This window comes from Rosa rugosa, chromosome 1 (assembly GCF_958449725.1).
Source record: "Rosa rugosa chromosome 1, drRosRugo1.1, whole genome shotgun sequence".
NCBI lineage: Eukaryota > Viridiplantae > Streptophyta > Magnoliopsida > Rosales > Rosaceae > Rosa > Rosa rugosa.
In genome coordinates this window covers 51,013,583-51,037,624 of record NC_084820.1, presented here as the reverse complement: position 1 = coordinate 51,037,624, position 24,042 = coordinate 51,013,583, and the positions used below count along the sequence as shown (strand labels likewise).

The 24,042-nt window shown below is 38.3% G+C and overlaps 1 protein-coding gene and 3 long non-coding RNA genes across 6 annotated transcripts; all 4 read right to left on the bottom strand.

Moving 5' to 3' along the window:
- Positions 1 to 4,492: 4,492 nt before the first annotated feature.
- On the bottom strand, positions 4,493 to 9,492 carry LOC133740342 (DNA polymerase alpha catalytic subunit-like). Of its 3 annotated transcripts, none has more exons than XM_062168295.1 (9): positions 9,181 to 9,492; positions 8,875 to 8,973; positions 7,510 to 7,703; positions 7,279 to 7,362; positions 7,085 to 7,168; positions 6,872 to 6,946; positions 6,356 to 6,638; positions 5,909 to 5,958; positions 4,493 to 4,803 (listed from the first exon to the last, which is right to left on the bottom strand). In XM_062168295.1, exons 3-7 carry the CDS (start codon positions 7,687 to 7,689, stop codon positions 6,558 to 6,560), a joined length of 504 nt encoding a protein of 167 aa, XP_062024279.1. In that variant the 5' UTR covers positions 7,690 to 7,703; positions 8,875 to 8,973; positions 9,181 to 9,492; the 3' UTR covers positions 4,493 to 4,803; positions 5,909 to 5,958; positions 6,356 to 6,557. The 3 variants fall into 3 exon arrangements, with proteins under 3 accessions (XP_062024279.1, XP_062024286.1, XP_062024271.1); XM_062168302.1 differs by lacking the exon at positions 4,493 to 4,803 and adding an exon at positions 5,782 to 5,841; XM_062168287.1 differs by lacking the exon at positions 4,493 to 4,803 and having other exon boundaries at positions 5,788 to 5,958; positions 9,185 to 9,492.
- A 1,581-nt stretch (positions 9,493 to 11,073) lies between these two features.
- Positions 11,074 to 22,353, bottom strand: LOC133725320 (uncharacterized). Its single transcript, XR_009854355.1, has 2 exons — positions 22,076 to 22,353; positions 11,074 to 11,736 (listed from the first exon to the last, which is right to left on the bottom strand). It is a non-coding gene; the product is annotated as an uncharacterized LOC133725320 (long non-coding RNA).
- LOC133707645 (uncharacterized) lies at positions 12,045 to 14,244 on the bottom strand. Its single transcript, XR_009845250.1, has 3 exons — positions 13,862 to 14,244; positions 13,051 to 13,127; positions 12,045 to 12,235 (listed from the first exon to the last, which is right to left on the bottom strand). It is a non-coding gene; the product is annotated as an uncharacterized LOC133707645 (long non-coding RNA).
- LOC133740337 (uncharacterized) lies at positions 18,177 to 21,665 on the bottom strand. Its single transcript, XR_009861145.1, has 3 exons — positions 21,208 to 21,665; positions 20,397 to 20,473; positions 18,177 to 19,581 (listed from the first exon to the last, which is right to left on the bottom strand). It is a non-coding gene; the product is annotated as an uncharacterized LOC133740337 (long non-coding RNA).
- Positions 22,354 to 24,042: the final 1,689 nt, after the last annotated feature.

Below are 24,042 nucleotides of genomic sequence, written 5' to 3'. Positions count from 1 at the left end.
TGTAGGACCACCAGAGTTGTATGAAGACTGATGATTTGTAGGAACATTAGCAATGGCAAATCCAGAGCTTGACATCATAGTATTTTGTGGCATAGCATATCCAAAGTGTGTAGCGGAGGCATCAGTAGATGATGTATTGTAGTGATGCACACTTGACACTCCAGGGATCATATTAACATTGTGATGTATAGAAGCAGATACAACACAATTACTAAGGTATTGAGGTTCACGAGGCACCTTCAACTGTGCATCAGTATGATCATTATTTGTCACATTCTGTTCTCCCCCATCAACCACAGCAGGAGAGACTCCAATGTGGGTGTCAAGAGAGTTACTCGAAGCAGAACTGATTGGAAGAAAAGGCATCATGCTGTGTAAAGTAGCAGAAGAAGGACAGGAAGAATCAGTACCAACAGATGGTACAACAGATGAAAAACCACTTGCAAAAGTAGAAGCACTAGAAGCACCGGAAGAACTAGCTCCATTGGTATTACATGCAATCATTGCAGTAAGAGTAGAAGATGATTTGGCTCCTTGAAAGGCATAGTAGTTTGACCTATGATGGCAGACTAGAGCAGCATGTCCCTTCAGACTGCAAATTTGACAAATGACTACAGAGTTAGAGAGATGATCAAGAGGAATGTCATTCCTGTACCAACAATTTACAGCGGTGTGACCTTTCTTCCTATATATTTGACACTCTAGAGACAACCTAAAATGATTCTTGTAGCCTCCACCACCATTCAAGTTGTTATAAGAGTCACCTCCTACACTTTTATAATTTCCATTCCAAGCAGTAGACTTCCATGTATAGGATTTTCCCTTATCATTGTTGTAATATCCACCACATGAGTTCCCTTGATAACTCCTTTTGTAGTTTATGTCATTGTTGGACCACTGCCTTCTGTAACCTTCTTTATCATCTCCTTCAGCAAAAAAGGAATTAGAGTTGTTCCCTTGTGAATTCTGAAAACGACCTAGAGCAAGCATAGCACTCATGCTAGAAGAAGAATGCATAAACCCTTCAACATCTTGCTCTGCTGCCAGCAACTGAGACCTGAAATCTTTTGCATTGATGGGAGTTTCTCTGCCACGAATAACCATTTTCAACATAGCATATTCATCAGGTAAACCATCTAAAGTGAGAACCACAATATCCTCGTCTGATATAGTAACTCCAACAGCACTCAATTGATCTCTAGTTTGTTTGATTCTGAGCAGGTACCTCTCAATAGAGTCACTTCCTTTCTTAATTGTCTGAATATCAGTCTTTAACTTCATAATATTGGCTCTGGAAACATTGGAAAATCTTTCTTGTAAACACATCCATGCTTCCCTTGAGGATTTACTTCCAACAACAATATCCATAATATCATCATTCAGAGTTGCAACAAGAAGACTAAGCAAAGCCTTATCTATTTTCTTCCACATTTTGTAGGCTGCAGTGATCTCACCTGTTACTTCCCCATTACTAGTGATCACATACTTTGTAGGACAAGGAGTATTGCCATCAATATAACCGAAGAGGTCCTGTCCCTCTAAAAGAGTTTGAAATTGGTAGCTCCAAGTAATGAAGTTATTGTAATCCAATCTTCTCGTCATCATACTAAGCAACATATAAATCTCAAATGGAGTTTGACTAGTAGCCATATATGCTTTAACTAGTTTGCTGACAACAAAGTAACTATGTCCAATTATCCAACTCCATGCACAATGAATCAATTGTCCAACTCCATGCACAATGAATCAATGAAATTTCAAGTTCACTAATCACCAAAATTTTGTTTGATTTTGACTACCACCAAACATTATAAAAATTTTGTTTTCAAAGCCACCGAATGGCTTGCAACGTCATGACTTTGTTTTCCTTTATTTGACACTTTGTCTTTAAGCATCACCATCCAATCCTCAGTAACATCACCAATCATCATAACTCTGTTTACTATGTATTCCAAAAGCTTCAGTGCTTCACATATCAATGCAAGTTTTCAATCATAGCAGCATCCATCATATGTAGGAAGAATCCATCAACAACACAGATGTATAGCATTGTAGATACTCCAAATACCAGTAAACTAGGTGAATTGAAAAGATAATACCATGAATTTGCAAGCCACACGAAGAGAATGATTGAGTTTAGGCCTGATAGAATAACAATCCCTTCAACATGAAAAATTAGACAATCGAGCCTCCACAATCCATATCCAAAATCAAATATGTACGGTGGAGTCACTTGTTATCAATCTATTATGTTATCACAAATTCCACAGCTTATGAGCTAATATATCATCACGCTTCACAGATTAAAGATGATGCATGGACAACAAGGAACAACTACAGTATTCAGATCCAGAATATCAAAGTGAAAATAGGCGATCTGTAGTGAGAATTGAGCTCACCAGTAGAAAGCATGGCAAAGATAAAGCTTAGGATGAGATCGATGAGCTTGATTTACATAAACGAAGCAGAAATCGCAATTCTAGAGTTTTTCACCTGATGAAGAACAACGAAGCTCAAATGCGGAAGCTAGAAAGTAGACGAACACTTCTACAGTATGAAATAGTCCACAGGATCAAGAGCCAAAGCTCTGATACCATGATAAAGTAATCTGGGGTTCACATCCAAAACCAATTGGCAATGGATGGAGTGGCCCAAATCCTTATAAACCCATAAGCAAAGTTATGTTTTTCCAATGTGGGAGTTATATTTATACACATTCTCAACACGCCCCAGCACGTGTGACGATTTCTCAAGCCATACACGTGGACAAGTTATATTGGGTGACGGTGAGCACGTGTGGCCATTGCTGAAACCAAACACGTGGGTAACCCGCTCTGATACCATGATAAAGTAATCTGGGGTTCACATCCAAAACTAATTGGCAATGGATGAAGTGGCCCAAATCCTTATAAACCCATAAGCAAAGTTATATTTTTCTAATGTGGGAGTTATATTTATACACATTCTCAACAACGTGGACCCTTAGCGAAGGTTTGTTTAGCTAAGAACGTAACACACTGTTACATTTTGCTCACACAAGTGGAGATCTATAAAAATTTAGGAGCTAGATATATGTATCTCCTCTAGATTTTTGAGCAAACAAACTTGGGCAACAAGAAGGAGAAACCCTTTAACCATCTTCATTCAGAAGTAACAGTTTTGTAGTGCCTCCATTCTCCAAGTGCTTCGTTTTTGACATTTTCTAGATTGTATACTACATTACTACCACTACACAAAGGTGGTATATAATATTGTACACAGCCCCTGCAAATAATATCATCCTTCCATTTCTCACAGGAGTTCCACAAAACACTTTCTCACGGCTCACGGATTCTACTATCATTTAACACAATTTTGATATTGTTCTCAAGTTAACCACATGTAGTTAGATGTGAGATATATTCTATTCAAAATACGTACCTTGTTACAATTGCTATCAAATCAATCATCAACCATAGTTCTTTTTCACCTTTTCGATGTAAAATTCATTCGCAACAACCCCCTCACATGCCATCTAGAAACCAAATCCAACATTAGAAACTGGGTGGTCAAGTTAAACAACGGAGCTAATGCATTATTCTTAAACATACTCCTGCCATTGAACACCGGAGTTAACGCTTCATCACAGCTAAGACATCTTTACAATCAATCATCCACACTTCTAATCCAGCTCACTACTAGAATTATTGCCCCAGACATCGGTCAAAAACCGATGAGAAACAAAAACCCAACCGATGTCTTTGTGGGTGATGAGAAAGATCCGGAAAATGCAGACATCGGTTTTTAGCCGATGTCTAATATTCGGGTAGACATCGGTTCCTTATAATAAACCGATGTAAATAGGTTTAAATGATAACAAACTTGCATGCTTTACTATTGTTAAACCCACATTTTATTGTATTTAAAGCTTAAAGAAATATAGATTATATAACACAAGTTTGAGTTTTAACATCGTTATTGATTTAAGAACCGATGAGTAATACTGTTAAAGACATCGTTTCTGAAAATGAACCGATGTCTGGATATGTTAGTAACATCGGTGTTCATTTCGGAACTGATGTCTGGCACTCGGTAGTATATCGTTTCTGACAATGAACCGATGTCTGGATATGTTAGTAACATCGGTGTTCATTTCGGACCTGATGTCTGGCACTCGGTAGTATATCGTTTCTGACAATGAACCGATGTCTGGATAGTTTAGTAACATCGGTTTTCCTTTCGGAACTGATGTCTGGGACTCAGTAGTATATCGTTTCTGACAATGAATCGATGTCTGGATATTTTAGTAACATCGGTTTTCATTTCAGAACTGATGTCTGGCACTTGGTAGTATATCGTTTTTAACAATGAACCGATGTCTGGATATATTAGTAACATCAATTTTCATTTTAGAACTGATGTATCTGTATTACTGGACATCAGTTTTTATGGCTAAAACTAATTTCAACTTTATATCTACACATCACATTCTATAAAGAGGATTCTGTCCACAAAATAGAACTGTGATTATAAATTGCAAATTGGGGTATTATATCCGACATTCATCATCCTTAACAGTTTACAAAATGGGCAAAATAAAACTCCAATTCATATATGCACCTATATACTACAAGGCTAGCCTAGCAATTAGTATTCTTGTTTGTTCATAATTGCTACAAAAAAGTTAGTTAAAACTAACTCAAAATCAAGAAACTGGTCAGAACCTACAACAGAGTCTGTAAGTAGTCGGCTATTTCAATGCGGACCTCGTCAAGTTGTTGTTGGGTATACCCTTTCCGATCCTTTACCGCCCACTACAAATACCTATAATTCAATAAATAAATCACTTATCTGAAATAGAAAAGAAAACAATTGGGAAGCTAATTGCCATAACTCTTGTTACTTGGTAAAGTACTTACAGTTTCATCGCTTCTACCAGTCAATTTGAGATATTGTAAGGCATAAGGAATTAGTAACAGTTCAGAAGAGTTGTTTGGCTCCAAAACCAGTTGGCTTGCAAACTGTCTCTTTTGAGCAAGTGATTGCGCAGGCGTGCCAGCACCGCGGGGTGCAGTCGTTGGGGTAGTCCCTTGACCTGACTTCTTCTTCAAGCGCTGTGGACGAGGAGAGCACCAACCTCATCACAGGGTTCTTCTTTAGCCTTTCAGAAAAGGACTTTTGCCTTACGGATAAGGACTTTGGTTGTGGTCTCTTGCGTTCACCGAATCGATACTTAGTGTTGTAGACTAAGCAGAGCAATCACTGGGAAGTTGGGAGAAACACGGGGTTGCGCTAAAGCGTGACTTTAGCTTCGCTGGGTTGCGAGGGCGTTACCCTTGCTTCGCTGGTAGTAACGGTGGCGGTTGCGCTCGCAGTCGGCTCCTGGGGAGACTAGGACTGGAAGTACGGTCGCCGGGTTGGTCTGGTGATGCTAGCAGTCGGCTCTTGGAGAGACTGGGACTGGATCGCGGTCACCGAGTTTCAACGAGGTTGAAGGCTTGCTCCTGGGAGGCTTTGTAATCGCTGGGATTGATTGATTTTAGAGAGGTCCTTAATCTGTCCTCGAAACCTGGTATATATACCTAGGGTTTCGACCGCTCCTTGTCGTAGAAGGATTATTGACTGGAGTTTCCTAGTCAATCTCTATTACTTGATTCCAATAGGACTTCGCTCTCCTCATGGATTCCGGAATAGGCGGAGTCGTAACCCAAAACCAAGTATGTTTATTTTTGGGCCGCAGGTATCGGCCCGCTGTGCTAGATCCACTGAAGGATATTGCCAAAATTACTTTTGGGCTCAAACAAGAGTGTCAAGCATGCTAGCTTTAGCATGCAAGTACCGAAGTACGCATCAAGAAAAAGCCTGACACAAGAAGCAACCCTTTTTAAAATCAAATATGTGCTGGTATATTAGTTAGGACTTGACATACCTGAAATCCCACCAATATCACTCAAAATTGATCCAGATTGGGTTCAGTCCCTGCAAGGCAAAATAGTCGATGATCATCAAATTTCACAATTCACATTTGGCAAAGTTTTCTCGATCCCAAGCATTTGAGCCTACAATGTGGAAATATAGCAAGAGCAAGAGCTAAAGCATTGCTTTCTTCAATTTCTGCAACTTTATATTAAACAGCAGAACTACTTTGAATTGATTGAATACCACTACAGAAATATAAACTAAGGGTATAACATAAAGTTCTCATCTTCTTATTATGTACTTTTTTTTTATTTTTTTATTTCAGCTTGCTAAACATGAATAAAGAAATTGCAAAGAAAAACGTAGTGCATGGACCAAACGGAGAAACTACTTTATGATTTAATTAAACAAATATTAGTGGTTAGTTGACAGTAAGGAAATCAACAGAATTGAGTACCGTTAATCAAGTGGCCGGGAGGTCGAAAGTGAAACCCAGTTCTGTAGACTTGCTTGATGTTGACAGCATGAAGAGACTCAAACTCTTGGTAATCCTCGTCGGAAGCTTTGACCCAAATCAATGCCCAATTAGAGAAAGAAAAAAAAAATACATGAGCAATCACCATCGCTGTCTATATATTGCTGAATCTCTTCTTCTTCCTCTAGTCCCTTCGCTCTCTCTCTCTCTCTCCCTGTATCCCACCAAAAGTTTCTCCTTTTAGATCTGCTGATACTGGTGGATCCTGCACCAGTGCAAATAATGTTCATAAGAAACTGAGTCAAAAAGTTTCTTTAATAAATCATCAAGTCATTCTGCATTATGCATCTCTGCTTCACAGGCAACGTTAAACAGCAACGACCTATGAAACTCCAAACATCTATGAGCAAGAAGCTGTAATACAGTTGATTTGCGATTGAAGGTCACTTTAGTGCTACCTAATAACCCTATTGATTTCATACTGGTTGAGTTATATACCCAGAATGGATAATTGATCTTCAGTACATAATTCTCCCCTGCAGGTATGTCAGATCGCTCAAAAGCATAGTTCCTCTGCAGTGTTCACATAACAGAAAGTGAGCAACAGAGGAAGAAAGAACATGAAAGTACTATGAACCTCCAAAAAAGTTTATTTTCTCATAACTGAGTCAACGCACAATTGGAAATATCAGAATTATTGAGTATGCGAACCTTGACAGGTGCCATGCTAAAAGCTGATACATTGAGATCCAACAACTTCTTTGCTAATTCATTCTTTAATTCTGAAGCCGCATCCTGATGATGTAGAAAAGAGCATCAACAGTAGCAACCAAAAAAAAAAAAACAAAGACAAGGCCAAACTAAATTTTATCTATATTCAAGCTTATACAGAAGAAAAAACCTACATGCAGCTTCTTACGAAAATCTGTGGGTGAAATCCTTGAGTCCTCGGCATCCTTTTCAAGCTGATATGAACTTCCTACTTTAACCTACATCACAACAATGAATCAACTATAAAATAGGTTGATATGATTAAGCTTGTAAGATAATAACTCTTCAGAAATGAAACGAATTGCAAAACATTCATTAATAAGAACGCAAAATAAGTGTTATAACATAAAACTCGTCATGTTTACCTTCCCAAATAGATAAACAGTGCCCATATTAGGTCCATAGAACTCTTCGTAAGCATCAAGCATGTAAAAGGGCAGTGACCCATCTGATTCCAGATCAAAATCCGAACTCCCTTCACTAATTGAGTCACTTTTGACCTCCACATTGCCGCTGCCATCAGTAAGCCCGGCCCCACCAGTCATCGCGGCCTTCCATCCTGCCATAACATCCAAAACAACCACTGCTCTGTTAAAAACTGGGTTAAACCATATGTACCCCAATTTCCACCAACAAAGCACCATAGTGTATTGATACCACAGTAACCATTCTCAATATGTAAACCACTAAACTAATCCTGCTTCCCTTCTCTCTCAACCCATTTTGAAAAAGAAAAAAAAATATATCAATCAAAATGGCCAAGTAGTAAACACACTCCATTCAAACACAATTATTAATGCTTCTTCCAAAGTCCAAACATATATAAGTTACTGCATGTTATCCATCAATGGGTTAAACCATATATAAGTTACTCCATCAATGGGTTGAGAGAATCTGAGAACAAATGAAGTTTTTAAATATCAACCTTAAAGAAAGTGATAACATGATTTCCAGATTTTCATGAATAACCTGTGCAATGAAAAAGAAACCAATGTAATAGTGATTGGACCCCAAATAGATTCAACGGTACTTGAGAATAGAAAAGTTAGGTTCAGAGTTTTAACTCAAGTATGCTGACTCTAAACCTTAAGTCTGAAATTCTCCTGAATTAATGTTTCTCAGTATTGTTCATTGTGCAAAACATGCACAGTATACAGTATTGAAAGAACTTCAATTCAGAAAACAATAGCTCATATTCACGGTTTAGAGTTTAGGGTGGAAGGTTCAGGGGGTTGCAATCTTGGGTGATCATAAGGCAATGTTGACTAACCGCTGCAATTACATGACAATTCAACACATCCAATAAAACATCAAACAGTTGTCATGAATGCTTAAATGCCTAACTGCCTACATCTAACTACATAGATACAGATTGCTTCAAATTCACTTGAACATAAATTTTCAGTGATACAGATTTCATTTAATAATAATGACTTCAAGAGCAGAGCTCCAGAATAACAAACCGAAAATTGAAAACAATAACAAAAGGTAAATGCAGAACAGCATCAAACAACTACAATGAAAACCAAAGAACAGCATCAAACCACTATAACAAAAGCAACAAACCAATGCATGAGAATTCGGAAGGACAAAAAGAACAGAATGGGCAATCAAATACCCAGATTGATGCTCTTCTTTCCATTTGACTAGAAGAAGAGGAAAATTACAATAAACCATAGCTAATAAACTCATAACACACAATGATGATCATTATAAGCAAGAATAACTACCGATTTGTATAGTGATAACCCCAGAATAGCAGCCAATGTCAAGACAGTCCTTGCCTTCAAACCACTCCTTCTTGAAAACCTTCAATCTACGATCTTCCTCTGCAGATTGACAACCAACATGTGCAAGAACTAAAATCAAACACAATCAACATGCACCAGCTCAAAATACCACACATTTAAGCCATTCAAAGACAAACCCAACTCAAATACACAAGAATTAAACAAAAAAGACTGAACTTTAGATCAAAACCGGACAGAAAATCAGTACTGGTGGTAACCAAGAGAAGAGAGAGAGAGAGAGAGGACCTACGAGACTAGACGTTGGAGAATGACAAGCTCAGGTCGGCTAATAAGCTCGAGGTCAGATCGGAGCTCAAGCTCGAGGTCTGGAAAACTAGATCGGGGACTCGGGGTCAGAGCGAGGCAGGGGAACTCGGGGTCAGAGAGCGAGGTCGGGGACTCGGGGTCAGGTTGGAGGCGGCTCCAGTAGGCTTAGGTTGGAGAATGAGGTCGGGAGTCGACGCAGGTCAGCTTGGAGAAGGAGATCGGGAGTCGATGCAGGTCAGCTTGGAGAAGGAGGTCCTGGAGGTCTGGGTTCGAAATTTTAGAGAAAGCGGAAAAAATACTAAGTGTTGGGGGGGAATGAAATTTTAGTCCCCGCGCGTTCTCAAATTTTTTAAAGTTAGTCCCTCCGCATTTTTTAAAAATTTTCCAACAAAACCTTTCTCATCGTTTCAGTTAGGGACTGATGTCTATAATAACAATAGAAATCGGTTTTTTCACAAACTGATGTTAGAACGATTTTTAACATCAGGTGCAATCCTGACCGATTTAATAGTGGCGATGTCTAATGACATTATTCTAGTAGTGGCTATAGCATTAGGAAGTTCGAGCCTAATAAATCAGACCCATGATGTGATTGAAAAGGAGCCATTGCAGATCTATACTTCCAGAAAATCAGATAAATTTTAAGATCCCACCCTACAGTTGTGCACAAATCAGTAAATAAAAATTATGCAGTTTATCCAATTTTAGTACCATAACAAAAGTACCAGCAGATCTCAGCCATTGATATAAGCAACATTTTTCTTAACAACACAAAAATGTACTTAATTTTATCCAGCTGTCAGGTGCACTGAATACTCTCAAGTTTGAGGGAGTCAAAATATTCCCAGAGCTACTCCTAAACACATCAGTGACCAAGCAAAGGTTTTGTTAATATTGATATGTGACAAAAGAATATTAGGAACTTGAATGTGGAAATGTGACACAACTCTTTGCTAGTTGGTGCTTGTTAGAATATATAGTTTAAGGCCTGCTCACCTAAGGGACAGTTTTAAGGGACTGTGAGAGACAAATGCATCTCAACCACATGTATTAAATATAAAAGCAGAAATTATAACAACTTAAAACTGTGCATTTATTTTCAGCCATCAGATTCACTTGTCCCTCACAGTCCCTTAAAAACTGTCCCTTAGGGCTATGTTTGTTTCACAGGACTATTATCCCCCACCTTAATTTCTATAACAATCCAGGACTCCACTAGCCTGGCTTATGTTATACTAATACCTGACCCATGTTTGGTAAGTGTAGGACTAAAGAGCAGAATAATCACAATAGTGATATCCCATGTTTGATGGCATATTGGACTAAATTAATTTTGGATACCACAATATTTTTTTTTTTTGAGCAAAAAGTTATCTATTAATAAAAGATAATATTTCTAATGTAGTTTTGCACCTTTTTTTTTTTTCTCTTATCAATAGGAAATAAGTTCATTAATAAAATGTGGACATACAAGGCATCCTAAAGGGTCAAAATGGCCTCTGCAAAGTAGATAGCCACCCTTATTCATCAACCAGACAAATCAGCTAATACATACTCGTTGAACAAAGGAGGTCCAAATTCCTTCCAAAACTTTATGCTATCTACTTTTACAGCTTCGTTGGCTATAACAACCCAAAAGGCAGAGAACTGCCTGAAAGAGCAATGCAGGGAAGCAGCTTGTCGTGGTCTGAGAATATTATCTTGTAAAGACCCATTTTATTATGGAAAAGAAACCAACTTGAGAGACAAAGCAAGAATAGCATAGACAAACAATAAACAAGCAAGGTCTATGTGCTTGGAGAGTCAATTACATAAACAACCAGTTAGAGGACTCCAAAAAAAAAAAATGGATCCTCAATTACAAGAAACAGATAGTCAAGCGCCTCACATAATCTTTATTTCATATTGAACAGCAATACCATCATACAGAACGGTTTACATCTTATGATGCATATTTCACTCTACATGCACTTGCTCTGTATATTTCACTCTACAGATAGTCAAGTGCCTCACGTTGTATTAACAAGTTTACATCTAATTCCTGATGCTTCTATGGTCTAACTTTTCAATTATGGTTACAGGTCTTTTTATGATGGAAGAGAATTCATGAAGGTGTATTACCACTCTTTGAGACTCTTTCTTCTTTCTTTGAAACTCTTCCTGCATGCCAAATCTGATAGGAAAAAAGCATCAGCAATGGGTTTCAAATTTCCTATGCTTCAACTCACTCCTTTGTTCATAAACCAGGCATATCTGAGTACCTTCACACATATATTTAAAATATCATGTTGAATTATTCTCAATATATTTAAAAGAAAATTAAGGATTTTCAGTTGAATTTAGAATAGATGTGTAGTGAATGTTAGACTACATTTGACAAACACAACAAAATAAACAAGCCAGTAAACTAAAATTGACAGAACACAAGTGGTAATCTCATTTGTTTTTGTTAGCCAAGCCTTCCAGAAAGTCCTGCTTCTAAGTGGAGGAACTTTACTTTCAGCAGAACAAGGCAATTTGTTCTATGGCGGATTCCTGTACCAACAAAATTACCCAATACAATGTGAAACGTAAAGAAGACAAACTGCCTATGAGAAGATTGAACTGTCCCAATTTGTAAGGACTAAGGAATTGAAAATGTATAGCAATTCTAACTCAACAACGTATAGCAATTCCAACATCAAAATCAATAAACCCAGTCATGAAATTGATCATACTTCTTAGCAGATCAAACTACCCAGACACCAAATTCTTAATCAATCCGTAAAATATCACAACCCATAAACAAATTACAATAGGTATGTCACGCCCCGGATTTTGAATGATAAATTCAAATCCGAAACCTGAATAATTACAATTACAAAAAAACCAAATCTCGAAACTTCGAGTTCATTATTACAATTCACTCTCACAATATATTATAAAGCTCAAATGAGCATAACACACCTCACAACTTACAATTGTCGTAAAACTCTAACAATTGCTCTAACCGCACGATCACCGTCCTGGTTCTCCTGTCCTGTAGGATTACCCGCTACACAATTTGAATAGTGTACCGGGAGTTGCAACAACACAAAACCCGGTAAGCTTTTTACAGCCAGTATGAGTAAACAAGAAAGAACTGTTGATTTATTAGATTTCAAGACTACCACAAACCCACGTTACTTTCTCACTCTCATATATATATATAGACACTTATGAGTTACTCTCAATTTAGCTCATAAGATCACTCACTCTCATATATATATATAGACACTTATGAGTTACTCTCAAATTCGCTCATAAGATTTCCCAACATTTGGTAGACAGACTCATATATATATATAGACCCTTATGAGTTACTCTCAATTTCCCTCATAAGGTTACCATATATATATTGACACTTATGAGTTACTCTCAATTTCACTCATAAGGTCACTCCACATTTGGCAGACAGACTAGAGCTCTAACTGAACGTAACCACTCGTCCGGCCACAGACGTGATTACGATTTAATACTATTAATAACCACCAGCCCGGTACGAGAGCGTGATTCACTAATAGATGCCATGGTCACCTCGTGACCTAGTGATCTCCACAGATCACAACAATTTATTGTTCCTCAACAATAAAACTCAACACCTCTCACAATATATTGTTTCTCAACAATAAACTCAATACCTCTCACAATATATTGTTTCTCAACAATAAACTCAACACAACTCCAACAATACATATTATTTCACGTAATAATATATATACAGACATTCACACAGGAATGTCTAATACACCAACAATAGTTCATATGATTGCAAAATAAAGCAATTAAATATATTGGGTTCGTAATATGAACCACGTGAGGTTTACTCACCTCGATAATCCCGCTGCGTCTTCAATTCAGCTCAAAATACGATCCACAATCGTCCACCAACTCAAACCGTCAATCACCTAGTCAGATACGATCTTAACTTAGCAATCATTCATCAACAACACATATACGGAAATCCAACGGTCGGATTCTAATTTAATGATGATCCAACGGTCAGATCGAATTTATACGATGATCCAACGGTCGGATCCTAATTATACGATGATCCAACGGTCGGATCCTCACGGATCGCCCTTAGGATCATCCTCCAAAATTATCACAAAGATCCAATGGTCAGATCTTCTTGAATCACTCTAACAAACATCTCCATAAAATTATACGAAAATCTGACGGTCGGATTCTCACGAATCGCCTTCCGAATCATTGTTTTACATTTATACGAAGATCCAACGGTCGGATCTTCGCCCATGACCACACAAAGCCACTGGGACAGTCATAAGATCATCATATCCAAATTTGAAGTAAAACCGATGGTCAGATCCTCACAGATCGTAAACCGAAGATAAAACGTAAAAACGTTAAATAGTAACGTCAAAACATAAATTCACTATTTATCAACGTTTTCTAAAATGACCTTGTAATATATCAAAACGCTCGTAAGGATGCGTAGATCATCACCTAGATAATAAAAACTCAAAATATGGTCGAATACGCCGCCACAAGCGGCGGTCAGTGGGCGGTCAACGGCGGTCAACGCGGCGGTCAACCACCTCCTCTGGCCACCAAATTTCATCCACAGCATCATCTCAACATTTCCAATCACTTTCTCAACTGTGACAAAGTCAGAAAATACCTTGAAGTAGCCGAACAATTAAGCACTCCGATGTACAGTGAAATTTTCCAATTATGCTTTCTTCCTCCATGCTTCGATCTGGGTTATGAGACTTGGCGAGCATGAAGAGCGGCTTAAGGCGCTTCTAATGGACCTGGGTTTATGACTGGAGGTGGCCGGAAATCGGCGTTGACTAATTTGCTACAGTAAAAATGTTGGCTTCGATCTCCACATTTCCGGCCAAATCGTCGTAAACAACTCCCACATGCGTGATAAGGAGGAAGAGACGAGTCTATCGATGCTCGCAGCTCGCCATTTGGTGGTCTAGAGGTGGTGAAAGAGGAGGTTGCAGAAGAGAGAAAGAGAGAGTTGCAGAAGAGAGAGACTGAGAGAGCACGGGGGAAGGAGAGAGAAAAGAAAGAAAAGTTACCTGGCTACAGTAACATTTCAAATTTATACCAATCTACCATAAACAGTAACTTTCATATTTTGCTTACAACTTTCGCATACGAACTCCGATTTTTACGTACCACATATGCACGCACTCGGTTTAATGTCCTCTACAACTTTCATGAAGGAAGTTTTCCCAAATTCCCAATGTATAAAAAGTCACTTTTTGAGACCCCCTAAATAACGTTCGTTTTTCGAAAATTAATCGTTCGAACTAATTCCACAATTCCTCCGAGCCTCGTACTCGCTCCCACTATCGTGAAATCATTTCTAAAAATCCACAGAATTTAATTTGGATTTTTCGGGGTATTACAATCTACCCTCCTTAAAGAAATTTCGTCCCGAAATTTAAGCGTAAGTCAATTCCTCTCGATTAAGGTTGACCTAACTATAGAATCTCCATCTTTTCCAAATCTGTAGTAATCTACAAAGCCTCAGCCCTTTGTATAAAAATACATTCCTATGGCCACTAAATCCTTTCATCACAAACGTAAACTCACAACACAACTGCTCAACATCACTCCACATCAATTACATAAAATCATCACATGGATCATCCCATAGATCATTACTTAGATCTTCACAGAGATTATCTCATAGATCCTCACATAGATCTTCACCCTGTACTGGCATACAAGCACAGTAAACACTCCCACAAAGCGTTTCGCTACTCAATTAGCATCACTCAAAACAAATCATTCTCCAAAGCACGCCAATAAAACATGTGACCCAGTGATGATGACTTGGGCTTGCTCAATCCTTGGGCTAAGCATTAAGGCTGGCCAATTGAGCCGAAGAAACCGAACCATCCACATTTCGAACCGGCCCAAACCACTTTGGGTTTAACATTTGGGCCTACTATTCGGGCCGAACGATTGGGCTTAACATTTGGGCCTACCATTTGGGCCTACCATTCGGGCCGAACAATTGGGCCTACCAATCGGGTCGAACAATTGGGCTTACTATTTGGGCCTACCAATCGGCCCACCAACTTCCAGCTCGGCTACGGTATGAAATTGTACATACCGTATATACGTATGCATACCGTACAGACCGTATATACGTATGCATACCGTACAACTGTATATACGTATGTATACCGTACAGACCGTATATACGTATGCATACTGTACAACTGTATATACGTATACATACCGTACAGACCGTATATACGTATGTATACCGTACATACCGTATACACGTCCGTATATCAAGCATATACGAGATCCAAAAATATTTGTAAGAGGTAAGGTTCGAACTCCCGACCTCGAACACGAAGGTTTTGCTCCCAACCACTGAAGCAAGAGCTGCCTTCATTAATATATGCTCACGTGTTATATTTATTATGTCATAAGCGACATAAATAAAATAACGGGGAAGGCAAGGTTCGAAACCTCAACCTGCCGCACGAAACCTTTGTCCCCCAACCACTGGAGCACAAGCTGTGCTTAATATAATGTGTACAAATTTTATACTTATTATGTCATAAACGAACATAATAAAAATAAACGAGAGGCGAGGTTCGAACCTCAGACCTCTTGTACACGAACTGTACACTCAACCACTCGAGCACGGCTGCTCACGTTATTATCCATACAAATCCTTTTATTTAAACCAACTGTTTCAACTGTTTAAACAATTCGGCCCAAAACATCCAAGACTGTTGCAGAAACCCAGCCCAACGTATCCAAAACTGTTACAGAAATCCGGCCCAACTCATCCAAAACTGTTTCAGAAACTCGGCCCATCATGTCCAAAACTGTTTCTGAAACTCGGCCCATCAGGCCTCCACCCACAGCTACAGTGATGCCTTGATCCGAGACAGGCCCAAGTACGGCCCACTTGTGTCACGGCTTATCCCTTCCGTGATTTACGGCAGTCAAATCTGCTTTCGGCTACAGCTGTCTGCCACAGCGCCTCGAGATTCCCTCGGTCCCCTTACACGCTCTCCACGCGCCAACAGCTTTTCCGGGTTTCGGGGCGACTTTAATCCAACGCGTGGATTGAATCTCAGAGATCGTCCATCCAACGGTGGAGATCTGCTAACCTCGTTCTATAAATAGGTGCATCCTGGAGAAAAACTGTTCACACCAAAGAAAAGAAATTTTCCCCAGCCATTCTCTCTCAAACTCTGCAGCCTTCCTCTCGAAACTCAAATCCTTTCTTCATCAATTTCAATCCTTCTCTTCTGATCTTCTCTCCCATCTAGTTGATTCAATCCCATCTTTCCTCTGAACTTTCAGATCTTCAATCTTTTCCTCCAAATCTTCAATCCTTCTTTCTCAGATCTTTTCTTCCATTTGAAGATTCGATCTCATCTTTCCTCTGAGAATCTCAGATCTCCAATCACCAGTTCAACAACTCCAATCCTTCTAACAAAATCTCCCTCAAACACTAAACCATGTATTCCTCGATTTCCACATCCTCTCACCCCATGACCCAAGAGCCACGAACTCTGCAACTAATGGAGCTCCAAACCCCGCAACAAATGGAACCACAACAACAGCAACCAACAGAGGAGGGAGGAAACACCCAAGCAGCTGGAAGTAGTGCCAACATGGATTTCTGGCGAAGCCGTACCAGGTGGATTCCTACTCCAGAACAAATAAGAATCCTCAAGGATCTTTACTATGTCAAGGGATTTAAGTGCCCAACTACAGAGCAGATTCACGAGATCTGTCTCCAGCTGAACCAGTATGGGTATGTTGAGGGTAAGAACATTTACTTTTGGTTCCAGAACGTCAGGGCTCGAGAGAAGCAGATGAATAGGTGTAATCAGGCTGCTCCAGTGCCCATGAGAACTAGTTCTCTTGGTACTGGTAGATCCATTGATCTCAATTTTGGGTCCACTGGTTCTACTGGTGCTGGTGGATCCATCGACATCAATTTTGGGCCAGCTGGTGGATCCATTGACATCAATTTTGGGTCCACTAGTTCTACTGATGATGGTAGATCCATTGATCTCAACTTTGGTTCCACCTATTCTACTGGTAATGAAGGATTTCTTGATTTAAATTCTGTTTCATATTCTTCCTCACACTTCAACACTAATACTAGTACAACTCTTTTGGCACAACAGGAGGACAAACATCCCTGCAACAACGAGGAGGAGATCACCAGGAGGTTCAAACTCTTCCTCTGTTCCCCGTGCACGGCGAGGACGTCTTTGGTAACCTGAAGGCTACTTCCGAGGAAGGTAGCGCTTTTGGTTACTATTCTGGTGGCTCAGGCGGTTACCACAGTGGCTCAAACGTTTCTCTTGAGCTCAGCCTCAACCCATCCGGAGCTACTGACTAGGCTTAGTATAGCATAGTCCTCGCTTTTTTTTTTTTTTTTTTTTTTTGTAATATAAACTCAATAAGATGGTGTGCATGTTTTCTTTCCTGTTTGTTTAACCAACAACAACACCAAGGATCGAACCTTGGTCACCCAATACTGTTTTCAAAACCATAAACAACTCTACTGCACACATCTTTCATAATGATGCAATAAAAACAATCACTCAAAAAGAATCCAACAATCAATTAAGTCGCATCGAGGTCTAGCTAGTATCCTCTGAGTCAAACCAAACACAACAATTTCATCGATAGGATTAGGGATTTATAAAGCTAAACACATCCTGAGTTAGCTAGGAAAAACCCACGTTTTTAGAGTTACTCTTACAACTCTTATAGAATCTCGATAATTCCATCTATCAATTGTTTCAACAAAAACTCACCACAATTCAATCCCTAACATTTAGCGATTCAGAAATCAAATCAAACTCCATATCACATAGTAATTCACTTGAACCACTATGGATACCTAACAAAATCACTAAAATCAATATCCGAAATTGCGTTTAACTATAACACCTAAAATCAATCACCAAAGGCACACACTCTCATCCAACATCATTCACAAGAACTGATTCTAACTCTCCCAATTAATTACACCAAAATCAACTCCATTGCAAAACTTTAAGTGTCCCGCCTACTTAAACTTAAAACACACAACAACTTCACATTCACTGCAGCCCATCTCCATACTACGATCCAAAACTTAAGAAAACTAGTTCACCACACAAAGGCCACAAAATTCAATTTCATTCACTTGAACAAACTATATTCACAAGTCACGGTCAGGTCATCAACCCATGGTGTTCAAATGAATAAATTTCAAATCCAGTTTTCCTTGTGAATCGTAACGTATCGTTCCAAAATGATGCAAGTAACATCAACCACGTATATAAGACACATCTCGCGAACTCAATTCAAATTCAGAATCACCAAAACTACTACTAATTCCAATTCTACCAACAATCCTGATTCTGAAGGAATTATAGTACTCAACGACAACCCAAAACAATGGTCTCTCCTCTCTAACCATCGAGCACAAAATAAAATTCTTGTCTCGCACCTTAAACCCTGCTTAACAACTTACAAGCACAAGGAAGAAGTAACCGCAATAATTCCTTCCCTAACCGCAACACTACTCACAACTCCACATGAGTCAAGAATCTATTCAAGAACATTAGTATATCCAACTTAAAAAGGCAAAATTACCATCGATTAATACTCGTATCCACATTACAGACGAGCATAGGTCCAGACCATGCCTTCAACCAAACACTTCAACAATCAAAAGAACCTCATTTCCATAAAACAATCCTCGTTGACTTAACAGAGTTGAATCAAGAGGTTCCTATTCCTCAAGGATTGTAACTCGCGGCCACTGAACTTATTCTCATACGAACCTACAAGACAACTGTAAGGTTCTAAGTACAACCCCTTCGAATATCCATCACCTAAGGAGTATAGTATGCTTGGCTAATACTTGTATAACACTTAAAACACAGTATAAGTCAAATACAAATTCATATTAACCAAGTCAATACTATAGGGAATGTATTCACGTTCCCTAAACGACCTAGCGGCCTAAACAACTCCCAACACTCACGCATACCCAATGACTTAGCCAATACCAAAGAGCACACGATGGGGATCCGCTGCAGACGGGCCATCACTCGGAAGGTATTGACACATCACCAAATATGCACCTTACGCTCTGATACCAAACTGTCACGCCCCGGATTTTGAATGATAAATTCAAATCCGAAACCTGAATAATTACAATTACAAAAAAACCAAATCTCGAAACTTCGAGTTCATTATTACAATTCACTCTCACAATATATTATAAAGCTCAAATGAGCATAACACACCTCACAACTTACAATTGTCGTAAAACTCTAACAATTGCTCTAACCGCACGATCACCGTCCTGGTTCTCCTGTCCTGTAGGATTACCCGCTACACAATTTGAATAGTGTACCGGGAGTTGCAACAACACAAAACCCGGTAAGCTTTTTACAGCCAGTATGAGTAAACAAGAAAGAACTGTTGATTTATTAGATTTCAAGACTACCACAAACCCACGTTACTTTCTCACTCTCATATATATATATAGACACTTATGAGTTACTCTCAATTTAGCTCATAAGATCACTCACTCTCATATATATATATAGACACTTATGAGTTACTCTCAAATTCGCTCATAAGATTTCCCAACATTTGGTAGACAGACTCATATATATATATAGACCCTTATGAGTTACTCTCAATTTCCCTCATAAGGTTACCATATATATATTGACACTTATGAGTTACTCTCAATTTCACTCATAAGGTCACTCCACATTTGGCAGACAGACTAGAGCTCTAACTGAACGTAACCACTCGTCCGGCCACAGACGTGATTACGATTTAATACTATTAATAACCACCAGCCCGGTACGAGAGCGTGATTCACTAATAGATGCCATGGTCACCTCGTGACCTAGTGATCTCCACAGATCACAACAATTTATTGTTCCTCAACAATAAAACTCAACACCTCTCACAATATATTGTTTCTCAACAATAAACTCAATACCTCTCACAATATATTGTTTCTCAACAATAAACTCAACACAACTCCAACAATACATATTATTTCACGTAATAATATATATACAGACATTCACACAGGAATGTCTAATACACCAACAATAGTTCATATGATTGCAAAATAAAGCAATTAAATATATTGGGTTCGTAATATGAACCACGTGAGGTTTACTCACCTCGATAATCCCGCTGCGTCTTCAATTCAGCTCAAAATACGATCCACAATCGTCCACCAACTCAAACCGTCAATCACCTAGTCAGATACGATCTTAACTTAGCAATCATTCATCAACAACACATATACGGAAATCCAACGGTCGGATTCTAATTTAATGATGATCCAACGGTCAGATCGAATTTATACGATGATCCAACGGTCGGATCCTAATTATACGATGATCCAACGGTCGGATCCTCACGGATCGCCCTTAGGATCATCCTCCAAAATTATCACAAAGATCCAATGGTCAGATCTTCTTGAATCACTCTAACAAACATCTCCATAAAATTATACGAAAATCTGACGGTCGGATTCTCACGAATCGCCTTCCGAATCATTGTTTTACATTTATACGAAGATCCAACGGTCGGATCTTCGCCCATGACCACACAAAGCCACTGGGACAGTCATAAGATCATCATATCCAAATTTGAAGTAAAACCGATGGTCAGATCCTCACAGATCGTAAACCGAAGATAAAACGTAAAAACGTTAAATAGTAACGTCAAAACATAAATTCACTATTTATCAACGTTTTCTAAAATGACCTTGTAATATATCAAAACGCTCGTAAGGATGCGTAGATCATCACCTAGATAATAAAAACTCAAAATATGGTCGAATACGCCGCCACAAGCGGCGGTCAGTGGGCGGTCAACGGCGGTCAACGCGGCGGTCAACCACCTCCTCTGGCCACCAAATTTCATCCACAGCATCATCTCAACATTTCCAATCACTTTCTCAACTGTGACAAAGTCAGAAAATACCTTGAAGTAGCCGAACAATTAAGCACTCCGATGTACAGTGAAATTTTCCAATTATGCTTTCTTCCTCCATGCTTCGATCTGGGTTATGAGACTTGGCGAGCATGAAGAGCGGCTTAAGGCGCTTCTAATGGACCTGGGTTTATGACTGGAGGTGGCCGGAAATCGGCGTTGACTAATTTGCTACAGTAAAAATGTTGGCTTCGATCTCCACATTTCCGGCCAAATCGTCGTAAACAACTCCCACATGCGTGATAAGGAGGAAGAGACGAGTCTATCGATGCTCGCAGCTCGCCATTTGGTGGTCTAGAGGTGGTGAAAGAGGAGGTTGCAGAAGAGAGAAAGAGAGAGTTGCAGAAGAGAGAGACTGAGAGAGCACGGGGGAAGGAGAGAGAAAAGAAAGAAAAGTTACCTGGCTACAGTAACATTTCAAATTTATACCAATCTACCATAAACAGTAACTTTCATATTTTGCTTACAACTTTCGCATACGAACTCCGATTTTTACGTACCACATATGCACGCACTCGGTTTAATGTCCTCTACAACTTTCATGAAGGAAGTTTTCCCAAATTCCCAATGTATAAAAAGTCACTTTTTGAGACCCCCTAAATAACGTTCGTTTTTCGAAAATTAATCGTTCGAACTAATTCCACAATTCCTCCGAGCCTCGTACTCGCTCCCACTATCGTGAAATCATTTCTAAAAATCCACAGAATTTAATTTGGATTTTTCGGGGTATTACAAGGTAATCACTGCATAGTCTTTTATAAAACAAATTACAGTTGACAGAGAAAGAAGAAGGTAGAGAGCGTTGGAAGGGGAGAGTGAACAATAATCAACACAAGAGATAGAGCATGAGAAATTAAACCTGAAAAAGAGCAGTCGAATGAGACTGAGACGAAAGAAGCAAGTGAGTGAGAACGATGAGGCTCAAGTCAAGAGCGACTAAGAATGAGATTTCAGCACTGTAGAAGACTTGCTTCCACAGTCCGGTGAATTTTGAGGTCGCTGTGTAAGAAGGTGTTGGGAGTGTCTTGCGGACTGCATAATCTCATTTAATCGAATCCCTGTTGTTGCCAAACATGGGATAACTCCTGTTATAATAGATAAGCCCGTCCAGTCCCATCCAATACTGCTTAACAAACATAGCCTAGGTGAGCAAATCTGTATATAGTTTTAGTGGAGACTTCTAGTATTGTTCCGGGATGTTCTCTTTATGTTTATTGTAATATGGGGTTCAAACTCTTTGTCACCCCTTGTATTATGAAGTTTCATTAATAAAAACTTGAAAACAGCCACACCAGCCCTATTTAAAAAAAAAAAAATCAACAAATATTTTATCTTTAAGTGTATATTAATAATTGTGGAATTTGATTCTACACCCAAATTCACACACCCCTTTTAGAATAAACTCATCCATAAGAGTGTTTTAATATACACCCAAACCAATTAATTAGGTTTATTCAAAATAAAAAAATCTATTAAATAGGGTAAATATTAAAACCCAATGTTGTTAAGAATTACTGAAGCTGCCATTATCAAATTCCTCATTCACCTATTAAATAGGATTAATAGTCAAAATCATCTAGCAAATATTATGGAGTTTGATTGACGTTATTGTTGGTATTACCTTCACTTTAGGTTTTTATCAGTATTTAATTTTAGGTGTTTACATTAATGTCATTATTATCATATAATGATGAATTTTTGGTATGTTTCTTCCTATATATTTCTGGTGAATTCATTCGTCATTTTTTCTTTGGGTGGAGACCTTTCACAAAGTTGCATATGATTTCAAAGGATGATTTCAAACGACCTATTCATGAAGTTTATTTCATCATTTTCTTATGGGTTAGAGACTTTCTTTCAAATAGGTATATATATCATATTCGTAATTCAAATTACCTATTCATCAGATTTATTTAGTATAATATCTTTGTTAATCTTTTGATTTTGTGTAAAGCTTGAATTGGATGGATTTTTAGTAATTAGAAATTTCAATTTATGAATCTGGTACAAAACTTAGTTTCATTCCTTCAAAATAGAATCGTTGTTTCTAATTACCTGATACTTAGATTGCTTTAAAATGTAATACCTATGATTTAGATGTTTGTTTTTGTAGTTTTAAATTATTTGTGTGACTCTATATCATAGGTTGTTTATTCCATAACCTATAGTATTGACAATTAATATACCTATATTTTGGATATATGTATATAAATCCTAATAGAGTTTTACCTTTCAAATAGATCTATGAAGGTAATTTGCAATTGTATAAGGAATCACAACATGCAGGGCACTAGTAGTTGGGAGATTTATGAAGACTACATTGCAAAGTGCTAGTCGAGATGACGGATGAAGTGTTATAATGTTCTTTATATTAGGTTCGAAAATGTAAAGTTTATATTTCAATTGTAAAAATAAATTTAAAATTGTTTATTTCAATACTGGATGAACATCATTTATGGTTGTACTCATTGTCCCTATTTCAATAAATTTTTAGGTTTATTCCTTCAAAAAGAATGTGTATTTAAATTATCTTGATATTAGAAATAAACTTCTTAATATTGTAAAGTTCAATTTCAATTGTAAAACAATGAATGATAATAATGAGTTTGCTAAATTATAGTGCAAAAACTCTTGCACATTCAAAATTATTCAATGTGCCAAAATTAACAGATAATTATATATTAAGCAAACTCTACAGTTACACATAACTATTATGTGGTCCTTGACCACCTCATAGAATCAGGCACCTATGTGGAGAAAAATGTAGGGGCGGAAAAAAAAAATCTTAAAGCAATCAATCTACATCAAGTACATTTTACATGGGCT